Raw genomic sequence first — 18,437 nt, forward strand, 5'->3', positions numbered from 1 at the left:
TGGAGTTCCAGACAGTTGTGAGTTTCCATGTAGTGCTGGGAATGGAACCCAGGTCCTCTGAGAGACCAGACCAGAGACCATCTCTCCAACCAGGAGGTAGGCTCACTTTTGAGTTACTGATCCCACACTGGTTGTTAAGCCCTCGGGCATTCAAGGTGCTTTCACTTAAAATCCACGAAGCTGATGGTCGGAAGGAAAGACAGTCTCACTCCTGACCATTACCCTAGAAGACTGGATCTGGAATATGTTAATCTTTGACACATGTGTATGTCAACTAATGTCTGAACTAACTAGAAAAGCTCGCTTTACTGCATGACTGTGGTAAAGTACCACTTCCTGAGAGCTTTTACATTGAAGGTGTGGGGTGTGTGTGTGTGTTTTCAAATAAGTATCAGCCTTATTTAACATACTAGAGCCATGTGGGTTCCTCAGAATGTCACATCTTTTCTCTGCCAATAAATCAGTGTCTATTCTTGTCACTAAATCTGATGTCATTGGCAGATTTTCTACTCTGTTAGATGGTAACACTTAGAAATGAGAATTTTTAAAATGTATTTCTTGTCTCTGTGATTGGGGAGTTTTTGAGTTTTTAGAACGATGAAATAATAGTGACAAGCCCCAAGGAAACAGTCTGGATTTCATTTTGTCTCCTGACGGTGTGATCTTAGGCACATTCCTGACATGTCACAGGCAGCACATGTCTCTGGATGTGCAGTGTCAGTTTTCAGTAGTTGAAAGCCCCAAAAGGAAACAGACTGATTTTCCACGCACAAACAGCTGGGCAGCTGTGGATGGAATCAATTGCAGATCTATATTGGCCATGTTTTTCTTCTCCTGTCATTTCCTTTGCAGCTGTGAAAGTGAATTTTGGCTCGAAAACACATTTCCAGCAACGTGAATCCAAAAAGTATTAAGAGAAGATTCTTCTAATAAGTAATAAAAGCAGGCCCCTTTGGGCTGTTGAGTCCTGGGTGATGATGAGGGACAGAGGTTGTAGCAGGTGACTCGTGCTTCCACAGCTGGTGGGAAGTACTAAGCAGGCACCTGCACGTGAGAGGAGGTTTGGAATGGTTACTCTTTCTTTTCAGGGTGACCACACCCCTAGGAAGGCTGGATTAGTGAGTATCCCCTTCATAAGGTCCTAAAAGAGGGTGTTCCAGGCAACCTCTCAGAACGGTGAGATGCCCAGTATTCCATGGTGAATGCCATTATTCCACTATTCCCTTATTCTCTCAGTATGAGGGTAATACAGCATTTATTATTAAACATTTTCCTGGGTTTCTCTCAAAACCTTTTCTGTTGTTTGTTTTACTAAATTATATGTAAAAATTTGTGACAATGTAAAAAAACATGTTTGGATATTTTAATCAGAGAAACCTTTTGTATGATTATAGAATGGAAACTTAACTTGCACCTCTGACTATACATGTGCAAAACATGGTATTTGTTCAAAATCAATGTAAGTAATTATTGTTTAATAATAAATTTAATACTGAAAATTTTTTAAAAGATTTTTATATTGTAGTATTTGTATTCTGTAGAATATCTTATTTGGAAAAAAGTCATACAATAAAATTTTAAACTAAAATTCTTATAAAATTTGTTAGTAGATTATTGTGAAAATTTTTGAAGTATAATTTATTTTAGTGATCTCCAACAAAATTATTTTCTTTTATGCACACATTTATTGACACACCAAAGAAAGTCCATAAATCACATTCTTTTTCATATATATATAGTGTGTATCTGTGTCTGTCTGTGTGTGTCTGTCTGTGTGTGTTGGCATACATGGACTCATGTGGAGGTCTGATGACAACTTGTAGAAGTCAGTTAACCTCTCTCTACCACATGTGTTCTGGGAATTAAACGAAGGCCATCAGACTTTTTAGCAACAAGTGGCCCTGTCCGGGGAGCCATCTACTAGGCCTGACATCCTTGTTTGAAAGAGGACTCTTGCTATTGGAAATGGGATGCTTTTTTTGTTTTGATGTTGTTGAAAGTAGAGGATTGGTGAGGAAGAACACACAGAGAGTTTGTGTTATGTTCAGGTCCCCTAAAGTAATATTCTAGAGCAAGCAGTGTTTCTGACACCTTGAGATATGTAAAAACTGCTGTTGCTAAACTTAGAAGCTGGCATGGTTGGACTTCCTTAACAGTAGTCCACTTCCACCTACCCATGTGTGGGCTGGGCTGCATGGGCTGCCTAATGAGTCTATCTCTTCTCAAAGAGAAAGGAGCCTGCAGTTTATGCCGTGGCAGGCAGGCTGATCTACAAACATGGACTTTTCCTGTCTCTTCCAGAAGAACTAACCAATGAGTTTTGACTCTGGGGCCCTGGAAAATGCTGTGGCAATATTAATGTGCAGTTTGCTCTGACCGAAATCTGTCTGGGTGTGTTGTTTCCCCTAGAGTGGGCTCCACCCTTGCACTAACCACACTGTGTGGATCTCTTGCTGCTTAAAACAAAGATCATTTTTAGGGCAGCATTGCATCAGAATTGCCACACGAAAACAAGTTTAAGAAATGTGCAGAGGCTTCGGGGGTTTTGTAAGTAGTGGCTTGTGTATTCTATTACCAATAGCTACTAGCTTAGGTGGGGACACAGCCGAGAAGGAAGGTTGGCTAGTCCTGTGCCAGTCACTAGCAGCATGAGTACTTGTCTTTGGAAGTAAGCTGTGGCTTCTCACTGCACGGATTATTGTAGGTCGTTTGTCTGCTGCTTCTTTTTTATGCTATTTAGCTACTTGTTCTTGTTTTTGACTGTGGTTATCATTGACTGTTTAAAGGAAGGAAAACAGTAGCAGTCTACCAAGTGTGCAAATCTTCTAACGTTAAAGTGTTTAAAGAAGGGTTTTGTACTGAATTTATTAGTCACTTTTACAGCATAATTGGGCAATACTGCATTTCGAGACATCGTGGCATGAACTTTGTGTGTAAGAGTGGGTTCATTGAATTAAAAACAGGCAGCCTCTAAAGGGCCTTTATTTCTGTCATAATGATGCTTTGTCCTATCGCTGTTGGGTATTTGTTGGAAGAGTTGGGGCAGGCTGCAGCCCAGAGTTCTGTTCCATGCCTGGGCAGTTCTGTCGGTTCCGTTGTCTCTGTGTTCTCTCTAGAATTTGTGACGTGAATGGTAAGTTGAACTGTAGGAGAATTATTGTTCAGTGGGGTCTGTGTTGAGCAATTTTTTCTCAACCTCTCCTCTCAGAAGTCTGGGTTTTGTTTGTAGCTGGGTTTTAAATGCCTATAAAGTGTTCGATTGTGTACTGACCAAAGTGGGCATGTTGAGAGAGGCGGAGATTCGTGATTTGTTCTCTGTGTTACTTGTTCATTATGTACTCTGTCAGGGGTGGGCACACCCATTCAGTGCAAGCAAGTTTAACAGCCTGCCCCAGTCGAAATCATAGTCAAATGTTGAAACTGGCAGATTTCTGTAGAGCTTTTGGGGTGACGTTGTGTCATCTCTTTTGTTCTTAAACTTCCTGCCAGCACCTTGCTTCAGCTTCCTTTGTCACTTGTTTGTAAGTTAGTTGTCTTCTAACTTGGCTAGGAGGGAAGAATAAAGTAAGTCTGCTGTCACTGGAGAAGGCAGTCAAGAGATGAGCTTACTTTGGACATTATGTTCTTCACCTATGAAGTTAGGAACCCAGGCTGGCCCTCGTTGATACATACGTTCCAGGGTAGAGGGCTGTAAATGTCTTTGTAATGGAGTACACTTATCCAGAGTCACCAATAGAGAATGCATTAGAATTGAGCAGATTATGCAGCTCACTTTTCAGGTTCAGTCTTATGAATGCCAAGCCCTGCACTAGATGCAGCTGCCAGGAATTGAAGACATCTGTGTTCCAGTATCTGGGATGCTCTATATATCAGCTCATCCAGAAGATGGGTTCCCAGGGGGGATGCGGCCAGCTTGCGTGGCGTAGCTGTTACCGTCCTTGACTCCTTCTGGACTCTGCCTGCGGCTGTTGTCTGTACAGACTTGACTAAGTAGCTTTTAAACTTCCCTCCAATGGATTTTGCATCAAGACCCAACCCCCATATGTATCACTTTAGCTTGGTAATAAGCCTCTCATGTAATACAGAAGCAATCTACTGTTTTCTGTTTCATTTTGAAAAACGTTGACTTTAGTCTACTGAACCACTCTGCTGTTCCTTTACCTGTAGGGGAGAACAGTTGTCCCAAAGCAAAGCTTGGCAGCCAGTTTGCTGTTAATTATGAAATTAGATTATTTTAAAATTTGTTTTCATTTGGAACTTTTCTTTAAAACTCAATAGTTAAAATGTCTACCAATTCTCTTATTTTTCCTAGTAAAATTACACAATATAAAGAAAGAATAGAGTGACTTTTTGCCAGGCCCTGTATACCTGTCCCCAGACCTTTCTGCTGTAGGAATGCTGAACACATTTCCCCTCATTCATGCCAGACCTGGTTCAGGAGAACCGACGCGCACACCATGACATGGGAAGGTTGGAAGGTCTTCTCTGGAGAAGTGGCTGTGATGGACTGGGCGAATCCCTTCCTCTTCCTCCCCGGAAGTCGCTGCGCAGGGCATTATAGCTCCCTCTGCTGCAGTGCTCCTTGTTGTTGCTGCTGCTGCTCTGTTCTGTTGTCGCTGCACACCTTGGATTTGTTTATACTGATGAAACTTGTAAAAAGATGAAGGGATATAAAAGCATATTTGACCATCTCTTTGTTACCGTAATCCCCTAAACTTTACTCCCTGAAGAGTAATTTCTTCTCTATTTCTCCAGAAATTTCCAATGACTGTGAATATGAATATGTCTGTATATGCTCAATACTTAGATGACTTTTTAAATCCCATGTAAAGTGAGCTATACACACATATTTGCATTTGGCTCCTACTTGGTGAGAGGCTGTCTAGTAAGTACCGGGTTATTCAGCGTGTGCTCAGTGGTTCCTGTTTTGATGTATCTGGACCAGTCTAGATTGCTTCCCACAGATTCCCTCTGTTGGATGTGCTTTTGCTTCACTGCCTCTGTTTTGAGACAGAGCCCGTGCACTGTGGTAAAGAATGACAGTGCTTCGTGAGAGCAGAGATTCCTCGCCCACCTTCCTCATCTGATTAGACAGCCAAAAGAAGGCCTCACCCGTCCCCAGCCACACATGGCAGGATAAGAACTGCTCCATGGGAATAGTTTTGAGCACAGTAGTGAGAGAGCCTGGTAACTCGAATGTGAGATTATGGGATTGGAGGCACCAGGTCTCTTCTTTTTATCTTTTATCATTTGTAAATTGAATGAGTTTTTTTAAAGATTTATTTATTTATCTTATGTATATGAATACACTGTAGCTGTCTTCAGACACACCAGAAGAGGGCATCATATTCCATTACAGATGGTTGTAAGCCACCATGTGGTTGCTGGGAATTGAACTCAGGACCTCTGGAAGAGCAGTCAGTGCTCTTAACCGCTGAGCCATCTCTCCAGCCCCAATTGAATGAGTTTTAATCCTCCTTCTAACTTTAATATTTATGCAGTCTTTTGTTGTAATATTGATTTAACTTATAAGACCCAAGTTATATGATTTCTGTTATTGAAATTATATATAAACATGTATATATATATACATATATATATATATAATTTAATATAATCAATCATATGGTCTGTACTTTATCTGAATATGGCCTAGGCTGTCTGGAAGGGTCAGACTGTAAGAGAGAGCAGTGGGATATTATTCTGTATGTCACAGAAGCATCTTTTTCTGATGGTTTTCTTTCCTTTCAGTAATGTAAAGCCCATTCCAGAGGTAATACCCCATCTTTTAGTCAAATGTTGAGAGAGAAAAAATTATGAAATAATATTTGCTTTTAAGTGGATCTTGATAATTTCAGTGAGCCCAACCTTTAAGAGATAATCCTGGGGCTTTTTAAAAAAAAGTGGCTCCAAGGGTCGGTAAGGTGGCTAAGGCAGCAGCAAAACATGGCCTGAGTTCAATTTCCAGGACCACATATGGGAGAGAAAACCACGTCCCACAAGGTCCCCCTGACCCCTTCACTTGCACAGCAGTGTGTTCCCACTCACAGATGAACAAATGGGACTTGTGACTTCACAAGTTGGTTTCAGGCATTTTGTTTAAAATCCTTTTACATTTTAGCCCTCTCATTCTCCCCTTGTCTCTTAAATGCTGAAATTGGCACTACTTGACACGATCGGTTTTCTACTTTAGTGCTGAGGAAGCAGGCTGGGAAGTGACCTGTACAAGGTCATCCTGCCACTGAAGTTAAAAGGTAACAAGGTCTGGGAGTTCTGCTGCATCACCCATGAGCTGGTCAGCATTGCCGGCTTCAGTTCTGGTCTCATGCGTGAGTTAGACGGTCGCTGTTCTAGAAGCAAACAGCCACAAGAACTGCATTTGTAGTCACAGCTGCGTGTAAGACATCTCTGAAGGCCTGGTAGTTGGGAGTCTGTATGTGTGTGCTTGGCAGAAGGCCTGGTACACCTTAGATAGGTGGACTTCAAAGTCTGCGTCTGCTGTTCATCCAAGTAATGGTAAGTAGCTACTGCGCTTTCTACAGTGTGCAAGTGCAGGTCTAGTACTGTCCTGCATGGAGCTGGTAACGGAGATGGCCCCACTGCAATCTCCTGCCTCTTCCTCTTCCTCTTCCTCTTCCTTCTTCTTTGAGACTGGGCCTCACTGTATAGACCAGGCCTGCCTGAAATTCATAATCCTCCTGTTTCGGGTCACAGATGCCTGGATTGTAGATGTGTGGCACCACGCCTGACTCCTATTTCTCCATTGGTTTCTATTGTCAACTGGCTTGTGGACATTAACAAAATTACTTGTTAAAATTTGAATTTGTGAACATAAATGAAAACAGTTCATTTTTAATGGTTTAAAAGAAGGCTGTTAGAGTAGTGTCAGTTACCATCAGTGCTCTTCTGTCCGTGGGTCTAGGGGCTGTGTTTTATTAATCCAACTGTAAGTGACTTAGACGGTGTCAGAGTCCTTGGACAAATAAGCTAAAGCCTTGTTTTCCCTATGGACGTTTGTGAGACAGGGAGGCTGTCGTCATCACTGTGCTTCATACAGAGTTTCTTCTTTAAACAACTGCTTCCATGAGATTAAGGCTTGGAAATGATGCTGCTGTGTTTTGAGGACACACTCTGATAGCTTCTTTGTCAATTCCTCTAGTGTGGCATTTTCAATGGAGGAAGTTCTCCATGGTTGGGAATATACAGGATGCTGCTGGCTACAGGATGTTGAACAAACTTTGCTTAAACATTTGAAGCCGTGTTAGGAAAACAATTCACTGACAGCAAAACGGACAAATAGATAACAGTTGGAGCTGAAGCAGAAATCTATTCTAAAGGAGAGGGACAAAGAAGAGGAGGAGGAAGGAAAGGAGAGAGGGGCTTGGGGGGACTGAAACAGACGCATTACTGCTTAGGTCTGACGCCGTCCTCCCTGGGAGCCTAGTGTCTGCCTGGAGTCCTGTGACACACAGTGGGAATTCACTTCCTATCAGGAAATGCTGATTTTCAATGTATTATCTTGTTGAGACAACCACAGTGAACAATAGGCTATTAACATTTAGAACAACAAGTATCATAACTAAGCCAATATTTGCTTTGTTTTGAGTACTCTTCTAAAAAAAAAGCGTTGGCTGAGCTTCAGGCTCATCCGACCAGCAGTAACTGCCGAGCATAGGAAAGTCATGACCGATACCAAGAGCCAAGCGGAGAAGGAGCAGACGCATCAGGAGCACCTGTGTGGAGTAGCAAGCGTACATGGCTTCCAATCCATCTTTGTGGTGTGAAAACTTCCAAAGCCTGTTTTGAGTTTTCACACACATCAGGAAAGAAAGCTGGGGAAGCCTCAGATTCAGATCTCTCTTGACCCACATCAGTGCTGTTGCTGTCAGTTTCACAATTTACCATGAAACTGTATGTGCATGTGTGCGTGAGTGTGCGTGTGTGTGCGTGCGTGTGTGTGTGTGTGTGTGTGTGTGTGTGTGTGTGTGTGTGTGTGTGCGCGCGTGCCTGGTGCTCACAGAATCCTCACAAGGTGTCGGATTCCCTGAAACCAGTAGCTATGAGCTGCCCGATGTGGATCCTGTGCAGAACCACTGAACCATCCAGCTCTCCACCCTGAAGAAGGCTTATTTATTACTTTTGAGTTAGAAGCAACCTTGTTCATTTGAGTGGTCAGTTCATGCCTAGTCTGTACCATACTTATGTGGAACAGTGAAACTATGGAGCTAGAAAGGGTGTAGAGGTCATCGGGTCAGCCCTCTTCGGTTTGTGTGTGAGGTTTGGATCTTTACCCTTCAGATCTTCTGTCTTACCCCTGAACTCCTCAGCAGTCTCCAGCTACTAAGTATCTAGAGCACCTTTTCATTTGCCAACTGATAAGCTGGTGTTTACTCTGACTTCTTACAGACAGCTTTTATGCTCTCCATGCTTACACTAGGAAGTCCTGGGCTGGCATGGAGGCTTAGTGCATGCAGGTGCTTTCCGTGCTAACCCGTGCTCCTTCCCCAGAAGGCATGGGAAGGTGGAAGGAGAGGACTGACTCTTCAGAGCCATCCTAAGAGCCCCCCCCCCCACACACACATGCCACAGCACGCCCTTCCCCATGTGCACACCCTTCCCCATGTGCACACACAATAATAAGTTTTAAACTAGAAAATTCTTTAAAGAAGGGACTAGACTGCTACCTATATTTCTTTATGCCCTTTCCCTTATACTTGAATTGGGAAGTAATTGTTTATGAATTAATGTTTACTCTTTGGATCAGTAGTGTTGTCAGAATTGGGTTTTTGTTGTTATTCTGCTGTGTGTGTGTGTGTCTGTCCACATCTACGTCTGTGTGTGTGTGTGTGTCTGTGTGTCTGTGTGCACGCGCGCGCGCGCGCATGCGCACACGTGCGCATGGATATAGGCTACAGTCCAGCATCAAGAATCTTTTCATGGGGCTGGAGAGATGGCTCAGTGGTTGAGAGCCCCAACTGCTCTTCCAGAGGTCCTGAGTTCAAATCCCAGCAACCACATGGTGGCTCACAACCATCTGTAATGGGATCCGATGCCCTCTTGTGGTGTGTCTGAAGACACTACAGTGTACTCATATATAGTAAATGAATAAATCTTAAAAAAAAAGAATCTTTTCATGTCACTGCCCGCCTTAGTTTTGAGCAGGGTCTCACACTGAACCTGGAGCTCACTGACAGGGAGACTGGCTGACCGTGAACACAGTGACCGACCTGTCCATTCCCCACTGCAGTGTTCGCTACAGGTGTGTGTCTAATAGCTAATGTGGGTGCTGTTGGTCCAAACTCGGGGCCTTGTGCTTGTACTAGATACTTTACCCAGCTTTCTTTTTAAAGGGTGATATTTTTATAGTATTGTTTCTGGCCTCAGTGTATGTAATAAGTATAGCTTTTTAAAATTAAAATTAAAAATTGCTCTTTTTATAACCTCACACTTTTCTTTAATGACTTTGTAGTCATTAATACATTTCAAATGCGAGTGGCAGTATTTATTAATTACCTCAACCACATGGTCAATTTATATCTGTCTTGGTTTATTCTTAGGTAGGTAGAGTGCAATGTTAGGGGTCAGTGGTCCTATTGAGTAACTTTTAAGCACATAATAAAAAGTTGTTGGTCCAATTTCTAGACAGACGAGACAAAGTAATTTAGATGCAGTGGAGTGGAGTGGAGGAAGGCTATGTTTTGACAGGGAGGAATGAGCTGACTTTGAATAGGATCTCAAGATAGAGACTGAACCCAGATAATAGAGATATGAGGGGAGAACAGTCTAAATGTGTAAGAAATGTGGCAAGCCTTTGGGAGAAAATTCACTTCCCATCAACCTAAGAGTGGCAGGCCTTTGAAGTCTTTTTCAGAACCTGTGTGGTATTTTAGATCGCATAAGCACTGCTACCAGGATTCCTCATGTTTTGTGTGTTCGTTTTGTTTTGCTTCGTTTTGTTTTGTTTTGTTTTGTTTTGTTTTGAGACAGTTTCATGTAGCCTGGGCTGCACAATGCCAAAAATGGCCTCAGACTTCTGATTCTATCTCTGTCTCTCAAGTGCTGGGCTTACAGACACGTGTGCCACCCTACCTGGTTCTTATGCTGAGGACTGAGACCTGGGGTGGGGTGGGAGGTGCACCAGGCTTGTGCTTTGTGACTGAGCTGTATCCCTAGCTTCTAAGTGTGTTGTTTTGTTTTACAGATGGGACTGCAAGATGCTTTTCTACCTTAATGGGAGGGGCTAGGGAAATAGTATTCTGGAGAAAAATTGTAACAAGTGGCTTGTGCTTCTCAGTAGCAGCCAAGAACCATGAGAGCTGATATTTAAAATAAAACTTTGTAGCCTTTTCACAAGAGTATAACTCTATTCCTTGACGTTATTCCTTGAAATCTAAAGTAGACACACCATGTTGGCCAAACTGTGGAGAACTACTTAAATTACTAAGCCATGAAGATGGCTTTTTCTTTGACAATAGCGTACTTGATGTGGACTGTAAGTCCAGCTAAATAGACACTCTAGAACTATGCTGTGAGTCCAGTCTTTGTGAGCCACAGAAAGACAAGAGTGCTGCTTCGGGCCTGAATTTAAAGATAGCTAGCAATAGAAGTGAATCCTTCAGACGTGTGAGTGGCACAAAACCAATACTTAAAGTTTACTCTCTACTGAATTACCATGAAAACAGGCTCAGTTTCAAAAATATTATAAGTTGCTTTAAATTTTTATGAAAACAAAACCTCCAATTTTTCCTGTTTTTTTTTTTTTTTTTCCGGAGCTGGGGACCGAACCCAGGGCCTTGAGCTTGCTAGGCAAGTGCTCTACCACTGAGCTAAATCCCCAACCCAATTTTTCCTGTTTTTAACACTGAATGCATGCTTATTAATTTCTTTGAAGTGGAATGTAAGGTATTACATGACTTTTTCAAAGACTATTTATTGCCCACTAGTTTCAAAAATTAGTATCTTAAGCCTTAGTATCTTAAAACCTTTATGGAATTTAAAAAAAGTATTATTCATATTTCATAACTTTCTTATATCAGTGGAATATATATGCATGTGATCTGTAATCCACATTCTGTGTATCTTCACAATGTAAAAATAGAGTAAGATTAAGTAGAGGGATTTGGGTAAGGTAGGCTCTCTCTCTCCAGACTTGTTTATTAAGAGAAATGATAGGTTAAAACAAAACAGGAACACCTCATACTCTTTTAAACTTTGACACTCACTCTAACTAGGGAGTAATCGGAAAGACAGCATTTCTTATAGGAATTACTATTATTCATATGTTAGTGTTTGTTTCTCAATGTCTTTATAGATTCTTCATTTTCTAAAGTCAACATTTCTGTTGCTGTTTTTTAAACAGACTTCCATGAATTAAATGATGAAGTTGGTTTAATGATATCTCTTCCCTATGAGTTTGATATTGGACTTCTAAAATCCTCTTTGATTTTCCTATTTTTATTAAAAATAAACAGCTTGGAAATTTGGGCTGCCTCTGTCCTCACTGTTTCTTCCCTATCTGTGTGTGCCAGGACAGACAGTCATCTGGAAGGTGAATGGCACAGGTCAGAAAGCACCAAGACACACCCACGCGCGCGCACACACACACACACACACACACACACACACACGCATGCACACACGCGCTCATGTTTCCCACTCTTATCAGCTACTCTGCTTTCCAAACTAAGTTCCATTTCTGTGTCAGACAGAACCAGCAGATCTATACAGCAGCTCATGTCTGACACCGTCCTAGGTAAAATAATGGAGCATGTGTAATCTAGGTACCAAGATCTAGAAAAGTCCTTTTTAAAGTTAAATATTATAATTCTTGCCTAGATTCCACTTTGTGGATTGTTGGATTTTGCAAATAACCAGGAATGTTTGTTTGTTACTGATCTGATAAGAATTCCCAAGTGACAAACTGTTCGTTTCACTCTTCTGGTGTCCAGATAAAGATTTTGAAGATAACCAGTCCATGAAAATATATATCTTACTAAAGAGTTCACATTTAAGATGGGAACCTTGATTTGAGTCTAGCATAGCAGAGAGGTTGAAAAGTTTTGCCAAAAGATCTTAACAACTTTAACTTTAAGTCTATCTAAAATGACTCAAACTTTGGAAATATGAGGTGAAGAGAATTCTAGTTCTAGAGCCAAAAACAAGAGTGTGTGTGGCCTTGGATAAGTAATATTTTGTCTCCACTCGTTTCCTGTTGGTAGTTTGAATGAGAATGGCCCCTGGAGACTCATAAATCTGAACGTTTAGTCGTCATAGTCCCTGTCTGTCCCATGTCCCACTGCCCCACAACCATTGGTAGGACTGTTTGAGAAGATTACGAGATGTAACCTCATTGGAGGAGGTGTGTCACCAGGGCGGACTTTGAGGTTTAATAAGCCATCGCTATTCCAGTTGCCCAACTCTCTGCCTGATACTTGACAGATCAGAGCTCCTGCTCCAGCACCGCCCTGCTCACCTGCTGCCATGCCCCCCCACCCCCAGCTGCTCACGTCCTCGTTTCTTCACACGGCAGTAAGACACTTCCTTTTCAATAAACTGAGGTAACAATACTACATCTCAGGGGTATTATCTAATTCAATGGTTAAAACTTGCTCCATCCTTAAATAGTCATAGCACAGGAGTTCAAGAAATGTTGAATATTTTGAAAACATTCCCCTCTTGCCACATTTTTATTCCAGTGTGATTTGGTGAAAACACAAGAATAAAATAATGCAAAGTGGCTGAACAAAGAATGAATTCAGGTAAACAAACCCTTAAGAAGAGGGCAGGTTCTCAACAAAAGGCGATTAGAAAGAGCCCAGTTCTGTGACCAATGAATATGAGGGACTTACCACACCTGCCATAGGCAGAACACAGGACAAGGTACTTTTCGCAAAGGGTAGTAATGGGTAGAAGTCCTCAGAGAGAAGCAATGGGAGGGTTCTGCATTTGAGTATTTGAAATTGCCCAGTAGAAAAATAAAGGGATTTAGATCACCCAGGAATGACTAGAGGTCTTCAAAATTAGTAACTCAGCAAGGCTTTTGTCTGTTTCTTAATTAAGTAAAGTCAGGGGCTTGGGGATTTAGCTCAGTGGTAAAGAGCTTGCCTAGCAAGCTCAAGGCCCTGGATTCGGTCCTCAACTCCGGAAAAAAAAAAAAAAAAGTCAGATATCAGGGTGGAATCCAGTAGCTACATGGACTTGACACTCAGCAGCACTAAGCCAGCTTCTTCCAGGATCTCATAACCTGAAGGGACCAATCCCAGCAATGCCAGCATGCTGCTAAACCTGGAGATCTGGTGTACATAGTTTCTCTTGTAGAGAAAAGGGCAAAAATGCACGCATACAGAGCAAGAATGTCAACTAACTGTGGCCACTGAAGTCCACCCTTGCTTAAGTGAAAAGGGCATTTCATCAAAGTACTATTTTATGATTTGCTAGCTGCCTAACATGTCCGCTGTGCAAGAAGTGAGCCCCGCTGCAGCTCGTGTTTGTGATTGGAATTCTTGCTGAATCATCCTTCTGGGGTTTTACAAAGACCATTTCTGTTCACAGTCCAACATGATAACATTTCTTGCTTCATATTTCCTCAGAAACTTTTCAGTCTTCCATACTTAGCAAAGGTTACAGCATTGTGAAAAACACACTGTCTTGTCCTTGTGTCAGATGTTTTGTTTGAATTACTACTCTGTTTTTCATTGGTTCTGCAAAGCTTAACTCTGCAGAAGTGTGTTTTCCGCACTGTTATGATAGTAAAATGTTTCCTAAATAGGTATTAGTTAGCATGGAAACTCCATCGGAATAGTTTGCTCATGCTGCCATACCCAGCATAGCGAGATATCAGGAAGCAGCAGCATTTTATTATATCCTGAGAGTTCTGGGGCTAGAAACTCAAGATATTGCCAACGGTTCCTCCCAGAGGTTCTGGAGAGAATGTGGCCAGGTCTCCTTTCTGGCTTGACACAGCAGGCTTGTGGCGGTGTATAATCCAGCAGCTCAGTGTAGATCCGTAACTTGTGATGGGTAGGATTGCTTCCTGTAAACCTTTCATTTCATAAGCCTAACCTAACAAACGCTATGCAGTATAGCACAGTGTTCATAGTACGTAGTATAATAGAGTGTACTTAGAGCAGCTGAGTGCACTGACTGTGTGCGCTCAAGTGGCTGACTGAATGCAGTCCCTTACTGCTTGCCCAGAAGCAAGAGAAAATGCCCCCGGACAGAGAGAGGGGGCTCAGTGCTTAAGAGCACTTACTGCTCTTGCCTCCAGCACCTACCTGGTAACTTAAAACTGTTTATGATCTCGGTCTCAGGGGACCTGCTGCCCTCTGCTGGCTCAGGCATGGCTGTACACAGCTGGTGCACAGACATACATGCAAGCACCTACACACATGAAAAATAAAGGAGGAAATTTTTTAAGAAGAGAGAGAAGGGGTTGGGGATTTGGCTCAGTGGTAGAGCACTTGCCTAGCAAGTGCAAGGCCCTGGGTTCGGTCCTCAGCTCCGGGAAAAAGAAAAAGAAAAGAAAAGAAGAGAAATACCCCATATGGTGAGCAAAGTGCCATTACTATATGTTTACAGAATGTTGTTTTACTTAATAAAAACTTGAGAAAAAACAGATCATCCCACTCACTATTAGGCCTATAAAAAAGATCAAAATTCAAAGTATCATTTCTGCTGACTATATATTGTTCTCACAATGTCATGAAGTTAAAAAAAAAAAATTGTGAGTCAAACCATCCTAAGCTGGGAATTCTCTATTTCCTTTTGAAATACTCAACTTTAGCTGTAGGGCTGGCAAGACGCTCAGCAAGGAAAAGCACTTGGTAAAGAGCCCTGTGGACCTGAGTCTGATCCTAGACCCGCCCCGCCATCCGCCATAGAGGAGAGCACTCCTGAGGTGGTCCTCTGCCCTACAGGAGCGCCTAGGCACACACATTATACACACGTGCACATACAAATAAATCATAAAGGAAAGAAAAACTTGAAATCTAAAGGATTATAATTTTGGCAAATAAAGATTTTGAAAAAATACTTTTGTGAAACAAATTTCTGGGGCTAATGAAGAATCTTCGTTTTATGAACTTCCCTTAAAATCCATCATCAGGTTTCTATCCTCGCAGGTTCTAACCAAAGACACTTGGAAGTAATTTCTAGGCTCTGTTCTCTGGATTTAATGCTACACATCTTTGCCTACACTACATTTCCAAGAAGAGAGCAGATCATGTTCTGATTCTGTGGGCTTCCTCACCAGCCCAATTATAAAGGCTGGACGATCTTGTTTAAATGAGACCCCTTTGTGGTACAAATCTGTTTACTTACAGTTATATTTTATCAGCTATGGTAAAGGAAGCCAAAGTCTACAGCTGAAATCCTTGAAATAGTTCAAAGTCTGTTAAATGTTCTTGTGTATTTTACTTCACTTTTATTTTTTAGTTGTGTGTACATGCGTGCATGTGCACATGTGAGGGACGTGCCTGCAGAGGCCAGAGGCTCCCTGGAGCTGCAATAACAGTGGGTGCTGGGGCTGGACCTCAGGGCATCTGCAAGAGCAGGGTGCGCTCATAACTGCTGAGCCATCTCTCCAGCCCCTTCCTCCCTCCTCCCCTTCTTGAAGTCAGGCCCTTTGTCTTATTGCCCCGCCTGCAGGCCTCTCCTATCCCACTGAACACAGGACTGCCCCAGGGAGAAATTCAGACGTGTGCTGTATGGTAACACCTCAGTTTGCTAGACTTTGAGGTAAAAGTTTCCTTTATATGCCCAACTCACTTTTAATAGTGTGCTTTGTAGGATGGATTTCTTCAGATTGAGGAGAGTTTGAATTTTTTTTTATATCTATAATACAAGAATTTGGGAGATGGAGGCAGGAAGACTGAAAGTTCATGGCCAAAAAAACCAAAAACCAAACCAAAAGACCAAAAAAATCACACACTCACACACAAAACAAGTAACCAAAATTTTTTTAGCTTAAGAAATAGATGTAAAATGGGAGTTTGGGGATGTTTTCTATATCACTTGTATTTTTAATATTCATTTAAATTTTTTTTCTGAGGAGTATGGGTAGTGTGCTGTAATATTTAAGAATAATTGACTTCGGGGTTGGGGATTTAGCTCAGCAATAGAGCGCTTGCCTAGCAAGCGCAAGGCCTTGGGTTCGGTCCCCAGCTCCGAAAAAAAGAAAAGAAAAAAAAAAGAATAATTGACTTCAAACACAACTGAAGAAAATGTCAAAGCAAGGAGTTTTGATGTTTTGAAACTCAGTCCTGTACAGACAGTTAAGTGACTGAAATTCGTGGAGTATGTGGGAGCTGGTCCTTACCCAGGAGGAGTAAAATGGTATCGAGTCAACTCTGAGGAGTCGCTAGAAACTAAACTGTGAGCCTGGAATCTCCAGTGGTCCCCCACCCCCACCACACACCTAAACCCTCGTCTGTCATGTTACCTTCTGGATTATTTCCTGGATCTCATGCAGTAACAAACTAACCTGCGGGAGGCACTCTCGTGTCACCCGTCCTCTGGTCTCCCCTTACTTATCTCATTTCATTTCCAAATATTCCATGTTGACAATAAATTATGACTGTAAACATATAGAGAGTGTGTATGAGAAAAGGTGAGATTATCTGTGTAGAGCACAACATCTGGTTATGAGAAAATGAATTACTGATTAGAGTTTCGTCATGTCGGAGTGTACATGCTTCTGTCTTGTACCCATGTTCCTGGACTGTCAGAGGACAACTCTAGGGAGTCTGTTCTCTCCTGACACCTTATGGGGTCCCAGGTTATAATCAGGTTGTTGGGCCTATGGGCAAGCACTTCTACCTTTTGACCCATGTAATCTCTCTGCTGACTTTCCTTATTCAACATAGTCAGGCACTGTAGGTCAGGCTTATGTGGAATGTATTGTGACCTAAGCTGGCCTCGAACTCATGTGCTGGAGTCACAGGCCTGAGCCGCCACACTAGACTCCACGATTATAATAAGCCAGTTTCCCTCCATTTCTTCTCTTTTTTTCTTTCTCTTTATTTTTGTTTGTTTAATTGGTTGGTTGTTGTTGTTCTTGAGTCCCAGTCTTGCTGTGTTAACCAGGCTGGCTTTCCCTCCACACTCCCCTTCCTCTGTCTCGTGAGCACTAGGAATGTCTGTCTGTCACATCCTTGTGCATTTGATGTATTGTACCTAACCCTTTAGATCTTTTCCAAGCTTGTTTCATAGTAAAGCCTTCAAGCTTTCAAACTAATGCTTACTTAGTTTTAGAGGTAAAATGAAAATGTTCACATTTGGCTGATAGCCTATAGCTGATACATTAGCAGCTATCTATGCAGTTAACACCTACAGCTCCCATAATACTAAGCAGGCCTGTGTGGTCTTCTGAACCTTCCGGAAAGGCCCCTCGCCCTGAGTACTTTTTCTCCTTGCTTAACTTCAGAATTATATGGATACACTGCAGTACTTTACGGCCCCATCCATAGCTGCTGGCACTTCCTCCCTCAGTCTGCTCATCTCCTACTAGTGTCTGTCCGTACATGCTTACTCACATGTTTTATTCAAGAGTAACAGAGAAAAACAGCAAGTTTATAAGGCGTATGGTCATGAGGAAGTGTAGGGTGTTGTGGGAGCGCCTGCTCCAGGAGGACTGAGGTTTGTAGGTAGAAGCACAGCTCGTTATTAATACCTCTGCATTTGTTATGCAATCTGGAAAACAAATTTGGGCTAATTCTCTAGTCGACTTCTGCTTCTAACCTTTTAAAGACATTAAGTGAAATGGCATAATGATAAAATGTTAATGGATGCTTCCATATGTCTAATAACTCAGCACTTAGGAAACTTGTCTTTTCGGTGTTTGGATCAAACCATTCTTTAATTACCTCGTTTACATGTTTGTGCATACTAAGTTGATAGACCAGGAAGGCCACTCATGGACTACTGAGCTGTAGCTCTTCCCTTCAGCACTAGTCTTGTGCCAGTAGCGTTATCAATTATAAAGAATGTTGTGATAGCCCTGTTCATTTATCTTTCATTGAAGAAGTAAATTTAGACCGTGGAATAAAATGAAAGTAACGTGTAACACTCACACATGTCATTACTATGATTTTGTACCAATGTATGATGCCTTGAGCATTGTACTGCTCAAATCCCACACAGTCCAAGAGAACTGGCAAGGTATCAACAGCCACTGCGGCGACAGTGTGCAGTGTGGTGTCAGGAGTTAAAGCGTTCCTCTTTGGGGGATGTAGAAAGTGCCCTCTGCGCTGTTTGATGGCAGGTTTCCTTGTTTCCATTTTTCTTAACTACACGTTCTGATCATTTCTCAACTGTACTGACTGCTGTATCAATGCACATGAAGCTGTGTCCAACAGATGAGAGCAACTGAAACTGAGAATCCCTGCTTAAGGCTGTGCTTTGATGCTGCTTGGGCAGGGTCTCAGTTGTTTCCTAGAACT

The 18,437-nt window shown here is 42.1% G+C and overlaps 1 protein-coding gene across 12 annotated transcripts in view; it reads left to right on the forward strand.

Moving 5' to 3' along the window:
- Positions 1 to 18,437, forward strand: part of Add3 (adducin 3) — a 107,783-nt gene that overhangs the window by 51,010 nt on the left and 38,336 nt on the right. Inside the window, exon 1 of one of the 12 annotated variants that reach the window (XM_006231601.5) lies at positions 2,382 to 2,547. Coding sequence is in view for 2 of the 4 variants with exons in the window: in XM_063281404.1 (XP_063137474.1) it covers positions 3,070 to 3,133 (64 nt within the window). In the remaining 2 variants the exon portion in view is untranslated. 12 annotated transcript variants of the gene reach the window in all.

This window comes from Rattus norvegicus, chromosome 1 (genome assembly GCF_036323735.1).
Source record: "Rattus norvegicus strain BN/NHsdMcwi chromosome 1, GRCr8, whole genome shotgun sequence".
Classification (NCBI taxonomy): domain Eukaryota; kingdom Metazoa; phylum Chordata; class Mammalia; order Rodentia; family Muridae; genus Rattus; species Rattus norvegicus.